Source organism: Thalassophryne amazonica, chromosome 5, assembly GCF_902500255.1.
Source record: "Thalassophryne amazonica chromosome 5, fThaAma1.1, whole genome shotgun sequence".
Classification (NCBI taxonomy): Eukaryota; Metazoa; Chordata; class Actinopteri; order Batrachoidiformes; family Batrachoididae; genus Thalassophryne; species Thalassophryne amazonica.
Genome location: NC_047107.1, coordinates 76,141,211 through 76,150,952, shown reverse-complemented (window position 1 = coordinate 76,150,952; position 9,742 = coordinate 76,141,211). Strand labels below are relative to the sequence as shown.

The 9,742-nt window shown below is 41.8% G+C and overlaps 1 protein-coding gene across 2 annotated transcripts in view; it reads left to right on the top strand.

The window, feature by feature from the left end:
- Positions 1–326: 326 nt before the first annotated feature.
- The window catches only part of efna5b (ephrin-A5b), a 345,365-nt gene continuing 335,949 nt past the window's right edge, over positions 327–9,742 (top strand). The window contains exon 1 of one of the 2 annotated variants that reach the window (XM_034170558.1): positions 327–1,104. In XM_034170558.1, the coding sequence (XP_034026449.1) occupies positions 980–1,104 (125 nt within the window). In that variant the 5' untranslated portion in view covers positions 327–979. The remainder of the gene's footprint in view (positions 1,105–9,742) is intronic. The other variant, XM_034170557.1, reaches the window with a different exon arrangement.

Sequence of the window (9,742 nt, the reverse complement as noted above, 5' to 3'; positions counted from 1 at the left end):
CCTGATATTACCACAGAAAAAAAAGAAAAGAAAAAAGAAGGCACAATTGAATTGAATTAAAAGAACACACAGTGAGTAACTAGAATGCATAGGCTTCTTTTTCCGCCGCATCCATTTGCGGTGTAATTAAATAGCGCCTGTGCGCACTTATCGCAGCGATCAGACATCCGTCCCTGTTCCGCGCACCTCCACTCCCGTGCTCGTCCGACTCTACCTCGCCGTAATTGAATTAGCTCGGTTTTAGGCAGGGGAGGGGTTTGGCTTTGTTCGAGTGACGCCCATTCGAATGGTTTCGAACCAATGGCACCATCCCCCGCTCCGCTGTAACCAAACCCACTGTCAGTGCGCGTTCGTCTGGAGCTCTCACCTTCCTGCGTGTCCCCCCCGCCGTTTACACGCGACGCACAGAGACAGAGAGCACGCACATGGGAGAACGTGAGATTTTTCTCCCTGCTGGGCGTCGCGCGTGATGGCTTATATATGAGGAGGGCACTTTGGGAGAGGCGCAGCGCTGAGACCGACATACCGAGGCTGACTGATCGGATGGCTTTAAAAAGTTGTCCTGAGAGCATGGACATCTGACGGCGTCGTTGGACACAGTCTCATCTCTCCATCACATCTTGGACTGACCTGATCCCACGCGTTCTGTGTTTTTGGAGCGCGTGTCCTGGCGCAGGCTGCATCCAGCGGCTCCGCGCAGCAGGAGAACATCACCGCACCAAGAACGCACATCAGCCCGATGAGGGAGAGGTATTTGTCTGCGTGACGTAAACAGGCTTTCCAACTTTAAATTCTCACCGGTGGCTCCTTATCAAAGCGCCTCGTCCGTTTCCATGCCGTGCGCATTTTCCGTACTGCGCAAGAAACACATGGCCACATGTGAATGAGACTCGTTACCTGTCCCGCTCAAAGCGCCCGAACAAGTCTGACAGACTGACCGTCACCGAAGAGGAATACGAGCCGAAGTTTTGCTGTAGTGATGCTGCAAGTGGAGATGGTCCTGTTCGTCTGCCTGGTGCTGTGGATGTGTGTATTTAGCCAGGATCCCGGCTCCAAAGCGGTGGCCGACCGCTACGCCGTCTTCTGGAACCGGACCAACACGAGGTGAGTGTCTTCACAGCGGACACGGGTAGCACACACAAACCGAGGGCTGTCGGTGTTTCTCCTCCGCAGTGAAGGCGTGATGCCAATGGGTACAGGCTTAAAAACAAATCAGTGCGTCTGTTAAAACCGTGCGTAATAGCGCTTAGTCCTTTGCTGTCCTGTCGTTTTATCCAAAAGCAGTCACACTCAGGTGATAGAATTATTCTGCTGTAGCTCCAGTGACAGACCTGCAAAAAAGAGAAGAAAACACTGTAGTGTTTTTCTCACATCACCATGCTCAACACCAAACTGTTCCGCGTCACCACAAATTCAAGTCACTGTACCTGCTGAATTGTCTGCGCGCTGCCGGACTCGCTGTGTTCATGTGGAAGTTCTTTAGAGGCCCGTCAACAGGCCAGGAGGCTTACGACCTGAGTCCAACCCACAGAGGAAAACGGGACATGACTCTGGCTTCAGGATACCGGAATAAATAAGGTTTTAAATATTGCACTGACCAAAATTGCAATTTACAAGGACACGCATGTGCCTCAGCTAAATGTGTGATTTATGTACACGAATCAAGAAATTAAAAAAAAAGTGTTAAATTCACTTCTCATATCCTAAATCTACTACTACTAAAAGAAAAAAAAGGAAGAATCTTATGGTTTTGACTGCAATGTACTTTTGTGAGTCTTGGAGCAGAAATAAGTATTATTATGAACTATCTTATGTAGTTTGACCATCACTTTTTATGTAAAGGATCACTTTACAAATGCATTCAGTATGGCCAAGTTCAGCTCCACTACAGTATATATACACACACACACACACACACATATATATATATATATATATATAATTGACTTGATTTTAACATTTCAACCACACCATTTTAATCTCAAATAAAAGGAAAATTTAAAACATAAATGTTACATTTATTTGTGAAAATAAACCTTAGACAATGGGTACATTTCTTTCAGCATTTCATTCCACCAAGTGTAGTTGGGGCACTTGTTTAAAAAAAAAAAAAACTACTTTCAACTTTCCCATTCATAACTTCTCAAAACCTCTACTCACTCTAACATGCGGCAGATCATCTTAGCTGTCATTTTACAAAATATAAGTATTTCTAAAAAAGTCATAATTATGTAAAGAGAAGTCAAGGTGAGTTGAAAAAACAGAACATTTAAGTAGTTGTTTGATGCTGCAGATTATTTGGGGTTAATTTCTGTTAATAATAAAAATACAAGCGTGTCTCACTATGCTGCAGATGTGTATATGCAGTGAATTAAAATGCTATGTGCTCTCAGATGGGCCATGGTGAAGTTTTTTTACTGCCTCAATTAAATTAAAATTTTGTCTGATTTAATTCGGAACATAGTGTTTATCTGCTGATCTGGAGTCAACATCAGTGCAGAATGCATGTTGGTTAAAACAGCTTAATTTTCTAATAAATTGCCACACAAAGTGCATAGCACTGTTCCAGGGTGCCGTGGAGGTCAATCTGCCAGCAGTCTTAGTCTTGGCCTCCAAGTGCACACAGCCATTAATAGCACATGTTAAATTTGGTGCACAACTATTTAGATTCAGTTTGAAGTTTGGGAAAACAAGATTTATGGTTTGAGGTAATTAGCTGTCCCACAGTGCAAACGGAGGACTGACCCCTAAAGTCTGAGCTGGTGGAGTGCCGAGTGCAGATTCTTGGCACGGTACTCCGAGGTGTTTGTCAGGCCTCCGGTGTATTCAGACGATTTATTTTTCCAACAGAAATAAACACAATTTAGAGTTTAATCCTGATTTGATGTGTGATAACTGTCATTGGCCTCCATCAAAAAAATAAAAAAACTTTGAACTTGACTTTCCGCCCAGTTAACTTGATATCTTCCAGATGTGCTGACAAGCGTTCACAGTTTCAGCAAAGGAAAAAGTGCAACTGCCAAAAATAAGTCAACCTACAGAGTCCTGGTCATATCAAACCCACTAAAGGAGCGTGTAAACAACCCTATGATCCGCTGCGTGTGTGTTGTGCATTTTTCTCTTGTTGGGCCATGTCAAATCGGAGAAATGGTTGGTTTCCTGATCCTCAAGTATTTCTGAAGCTCTGAATGGCCCGAGGAAAGGAAACAGGTTTCACCGAGGCTGTAATGCCGCGAACATCAGCCACTTCATGCTACTTACTCCAAATCGAGTTTGTCTGACTCTCGGCCCTGCAGAGCTGAAAGGTAACGTTACAGTTCGCAGGAGATGGAGAGATAGCAAAGCTGTTTTATTGATGAGCCACTTAATAAATATCGAGTCCCTTTCTTCATACATTACTGTAGAGAGCGCAGCAGAGTGAGCGGTCTCAGGCTTCGGTCCCGCTGTGAGTACGGTGACCATGCACGACCCATGCACTCAGCGAGGGAGGATTACACGTTACTTCTCAGTGGCCCTAAATTTATGCTCGTCTCATATTCTGTGGTAATGTAAAGGGAAATTCTGCTGTTTTTCTTCCTGTGCGTTCTCCTTGATGTTTGAATGCAGCTGTGCTTCATTCTACCGCTGCCTTTTTCTTTTTTTAACCATTCATTTTGCACAGTGTTCAAATTCTCTTTACACACAATTGAAGTGCACGAACATTCTTCACAAAATAAGGAGGTGCAGTTTGTTAAATTTTGTTTTGATTATTGTGTTCAGGTTGGGCTTATCCCCCCCCCCCCGAGAAAGTACAATTTTTACAAAAATTTTGAGGATTCTGTATGTAATTATGTGAAAATGTTAAAATTTATTTAATGAGTGTTTTACACTTCCATTCAAGTTCTATTCACCCAAACACACTTTTACAACTGAGGTCATTAACGCTAAAATTTTGTGCAGGTACCCTTGAGATACGTTTTTTTTTTTTTTTTTTAAATATTCCCCAAAAAGTTGAAATTTTTTTTTTGTAATTATTGTAGTGTTTCACTGATTAGACTCCAAGCAGTGACCCGATCTTCGCTGACTGCAGTGATCCGTGATATAGCTGCTCTGCAGCCATCTTTATGGAGCGGTTGCATTTTTGAGGACTTCTGACATTTTGGTTTCCGAGAGCAGAAAATAAATCGATTTATTGTTCTGACAAACATCTCCAGCGTCCCTCTCTGTTTACCCATCTCTGTCTTGCTAATAAAATTTCACTTGTTCCCACTGGAGCCAAATTTACACACTCAATATTTTGGCTTGTTTTAATGGGTGGTTTGGAGATGTCCAATATATTCTAGAAGTTTTATTTGTCCTTAGGAAGTTTATTGTTTGCCGTCTCCTCCGCTGTATTTGCCTGTGATTAGTTATTGTGCCGCGGGGACGGACAGTGGCTCTAACGATGCCTCGGCTGTGTCGGCGTACAGACGGCCCGCTCTCTGCACTTTCTTCCTCCCCTTATCCCTCTTTGCCTTCCTCCCGCGTTGCCTCTCAGCGCTCTGCCCCTCCCTCTATTTGAGCTCGCCGGGCCTAGAAAATGAATGAATACAATTAGATGTTTTGGGAGTCTCTCCACGGTTGACAGCAGAGGGGATGGGGGTGTGGGGGGAGACGTGCAGAGGTCAGGCACAATCTGAGGAGAGCACAGGGAGAGGTCACGCACATACGGTGAGGAATAACGAAGCAGCAAGTTGGCCGGCGAATGACAAACTTGCAGCTGGAGCTCTCTGTGAAATGGAGGGTGTTATTAACATAAGCGCCTTGATGTGCTTGTGATCGTCGTGCAAATTGCTCAAGGTGATTTGTATTTGCTGCGTAATATTTAGCTCAACAAATGACTTTGAAACCTCATTTAAAACATGTTGTCTTGTGTTGAACAGCTTAAATTGTTATTCTGTCCAATTCGATATTTTTGTGGAATAGAAAACCATTTCAGAGATGCGCTTTTTCTTCATGTCTTTGTGGTTTGTTTGTTTTTTTTTTTTCTCAAGTGCGCATGCCTGCACGCTGTATAATGAGTAAACCATGAGGTTATGTTGGGCTCATTTTCTGTCTTGCAGACTCATAAATACCAGAATGATTATGATTTTCTCACTTGAACCCCTTATGGTCTGTCAAAGTCTACTTGAACTTACTTGAACACAAATAAAAGTTTCGTCACTACGCGTCTGTGAGCGTTGTGTGTCCACTGGGTTTAGTTGCTTGTCTGTCACCATGAAAGTAGCATCTGTAGACATACAACCCAGTCTCGTTTTTTTTTTTTTTTTTATGCTCCCGTCATGAAATGATTCAAATTTGACGTTTTTTTTTTTTAAAACTCATTATTACTAACTTTACTCCTATCCCCAACCCTAATCATAACCTTGACCCCCACTGCATTTTTAATTACGTGCCCCCGTCACGGAATGAATTAGAATAAATTTGTGCTCCCATGATGAAAATTTTGCACTTTTTGACAATATGATGAACCAATAGATTAATGTATATTTCATGCTGCTGAATCACAACATGCAGTGAGACTGGGTTGATATATAACACATTCTTTTTCAGCTTTAAATTGAAAATCCTGCATTTTGAAGCCTCCTTTATTTTGATTTTGTCTTCTAGTTCAGGTTACTCTGACAGAGAACCCTCATCTCAGACTGACGGCTGATTACTTCTTGTTTCTGACCTCTTGTGGTTTCCGTGTCCATGGTGTTGGGAAGCCACCGTCGAATCTGCTGGGGCACGAGAACACGAAAGAGAGCGCGACATAGGATGTAGAAAAATAAACTTAGGATTTGTTAGAAAATTGGCAAACTGTACTGAAGATGTTGTCTGATGGAAGTGTGTAATTCTTTTATTAGGCTTAAATGGCATTCTGTGTTTTCTCATCAGACCTGTAAATGCACTTTCCATCTAAATTAGACTTTTTTCTATTAACTAGAAAATGAGCCCAGCAGGCAGTAGTCAATGCTTAGTCAATGTGCTTGGCAGTGCAGCTGTTTGTCAGTGCTTAGTGGAAGAGGGGGAGGACTGTTGGCTGTAACCCTTGTGGAGGTGCTCTCCAGTGGACAGACGCAGCCCTGTCACTGGGGGGGGGGTGCCTGCTTGAATATGCTAATCCTACATTATTAACAACAAGCTACAACTGGATGGTGACCAAAAAAATCCTATTTGAGTTTGTATTGTTACTGCTATATAGACCAAAAGGCCTGGAGGTGTCGGTGCTTTTCTCCAGATAGCATAGCATGAAGCAGATGAGTCTGCAACTCCACTTGGACAGGACACCAGTCCGATGTAGGTTACTTCCCCAGCAACGCCAGTACCCATTCAGAGCTGGGTAACAGACACAGTGCAGATTAAGTGTCTTGGTTAGGGTTGGGTATCGAGAACCAGTTCTTTCCAGGTATTGTTATGAAATGATTCAATCCACCAATATCAATAGGCTTTTTGCTTAACGATTCCCTTATCAGTCCTTCAGAGCAGCCATTTTTGAGGGTGTTTGTTGGGAAAATGAGAATTTTTCTACATTGATTACAGACCCTGCAGCGGGTCTGTAATCAACCGTTTCTGCAGCATGGCTCTGCTTTGAATCTTGAACCAATGAAGCAGTGCTCCAACCCGCTGCTTCATTGGCTCTTTGCGTCACTCCTCTTCAGAAGCGGCAGCTCCGCTTCTTAACCCCTCTCAAAGCCATTAAAATATGTCAATCGTGAGTCACTTTTGTGCGGATTAAAGTGACTAACTAGGACTCCTGTCTTGTTATGAGAATCATCCTCCGTTCCGCTGCGCCGCTCTCTGCTGAGTCAAGTTAGAAAGATAAGAGTCTGCTTGAAATTAATAACTTCAAAGCAAATCGCCATTTAAATCAAATGACACCTCTGTCCAAACGTTGTAATACAACCAATAAACTGCAGTCGATCAAAATGTTTTTTCCTCCCAAAATGACATGCCCTGCGCTGACGTGCAGCAGCCCAAGACTGTATGGCTGCAGACCTGCAGACTCCAGCAGCCAGCTGAATTCAGCTCAGACGTATGGAGAGACTTCATGCCATTAATGTCTGAAAGGAAATGCTTTTGACAAAAACTACAGATTTTGTTTATTTCTATTTATGTCCAGAGTTTAAGGATCCAGTGACCAATTCCATATTTATTTACTTTAAGACTCAATAAAATGTTGACATAGAAAACGTGTAAAGCCTACTTGTAGTACACAGAAAATTTACAGGAGGTATCAATAAGGGATCGGCTTGATAAGCGGAATCGATATTGATAAAATCTTATCAATACCCATCCCTAGTCTGGATCAAGTACATAGACAGGTAGCGTAAACGGGATTTGAACACAGGTCTACTTATTGACAGACCCGCTTCTTATCCACTGAGCTACCTGTGCTTCATGTTTTGTTACCACTTATATTTTTTATCGTAGTCATTTTTAGACATGTCCAGATCAGGTTTTCTTGGCCTGCTACAAGCTGAGTCTTTTGTATACGGAATATCTGCCGGATCAGAGTCCCGATCCCATACTTGTATTTTCCTAGATATAAAATGTGCAGAGAGCACCCTGCAAGCATCTTTAAGTCAAACAAGTATGTACACTGGCATTAAGAACACAAATATCTTCAATCCATGCTGCAAATGAATTAAGTGTATTTATTTTTTAATTTATTACAAAATAACATACTAAACATAATTTTTTATATAGTTCGTATCACTTCCACTTATTGCAGCATTGTAGTAGGAAATATAAAACACTCAAGAGTGATATTAGTTGAACAACATGGACGAAAGACTAGTGGATGTGTTGTAGTTGTTAAAAATACATTAATGATAATGCTTATTATATGAGAAATGTCTTCAAATTATGTGTTCAAAAGTGGACCTTCAACCCTTCACCCTTCTGGCTATGGGCCTGTACAGTGCCTGTTAGCAGTAGAGAGTCATTATTTCTAACATAAGTTTGCCACCAGTAACACGTTTTTTTTATTGATTAACATGAAAATTCTTTTAAAAGATGATTTATCTGTAAAAATGTATTAAATGATGGTCTTTTCCATTTTTCGCAGATCAAGGTGACAAATTCTTATTTTTTTTTTCTGAGCAGTGATCCACAACCTGAACCAGGTGGCTACAGCAGATAGATGGTTATTTTAGAGATGTAGGAATGGAGCGGCCATCTGCCTGCGTGGTTGCCATCCAGGATCTGAGGCAGTTCTGTGGTGTCGTGGATGCAGCAAAGTGCAGCACCATTATATGCTCCCAGACTTGACTTGACTTGGTCTAGAACCAAAAACCTTTCATTTAATTAGAACAAAAGTGCTCAGAGAGCAGAGCCGGGTGACGCCGCACCCGTGTTTCAAAATATTGGGCATGAAGAGAAAATGTTTCACTGGCTTCAGGTTCACTGACAATAAAATATCTGAACTGATTCCTATAAAATTGGTCATTTTCCTATGTGTTGCCATGGGGCTGGAAATCTGACCTCGTCCTTTTTGATTACTAACCATTCCTCAACAGTCAAATCATTTCTTTCCATCCGTCGGCCTAATATATCTGCCTGGTTTGATCAAAGTCAGAGTTGGTGTTCTTGAGGCATAGACCCCAAATTCATCACAAGAGCGTATGCCTCTGACAGCATCACCAAAAATGACAAAGATAAATGCTTTAAATCCTCATTTGTGAGAATATGGAGTCAAAATATCCTTAATTCTATCAATTGACCATTTAATTAATTGAATTGAGCTTTAGTAAATATATGTACAAAACTTGATTTGTGCACATTTCTAAACAATAAATGTAAGTATATGCATGTGTATATTTGTAAATTAATTAGGATGGTAACAAGATTACTTTAGTCATAATACCCTTGAAAATACCTGTTAATTAAATTGTTAGGCTGCCCGCTAAGGTGTAGAACACTAATTCTTCTTATTTTGACAAAAATGGAGGATACTGAACGGCAGCTTGAGTTCAGTTCCACATTTTCCTCTCTTGCCTGGGGAACCAGGTTTTCGTTTTAAGTGTAATCACTCTGAGGTCAGCCGGAGTGCTGAGAACACGGCTATCAACTGAGCGATCTGTTTTTTTAGCCGTGACGTTTTGAAAAATGTTCCATACAGCTGGACTTGGGAAACAATAAAGTATTAAGCAGCAACATGTGCAAAGCTCCGTGCATTCTACCACGATTAGGCAGACCGCTTCTATTCGCAGTCTGTTGTGTTTACTTATCCAGGGCCTAATTTGTTCTTTATCCCGTCTGTTTCATTCAAAAGCTCATAGTTGTGGAAAGTGTTTCCCCTCCTGACTGTTTCTTCCTTTTCCTTTAAGTGACTTTGCGCTAACACAGAGCTGATGTGGGAGCAGATCTGGCAGCCCACGGTTTTATCTTTACCACGAGCAACCGAGTCAGAGATCTGTAGATATTAGCGAACAAGAACACGGTGCACACAGAAAGAAAGAAATGCTGTGTAACCTGAAAGGGGGGCATAGTCAGGTTACAAAATCTGCTGCAATTAAACCGCAAAGTTGCAGAAAAGCTGAACAGTTTCATTCCAAAGCCCAGAAAAGAGCAATTCACAGATATGTAATTTTGTTGTAGATCTGATTCAAGTTGCAAGTGGTGGAATAATTGCACTATTTTTGTGATGTCGTTTCTAAATCTTGGCTGAAAATGGCGTTCCCGTATCCTGCTTCAGCTGTGTGTAAGATGGAGGCTTAAAAGCAGCTGTTAGTGCAGT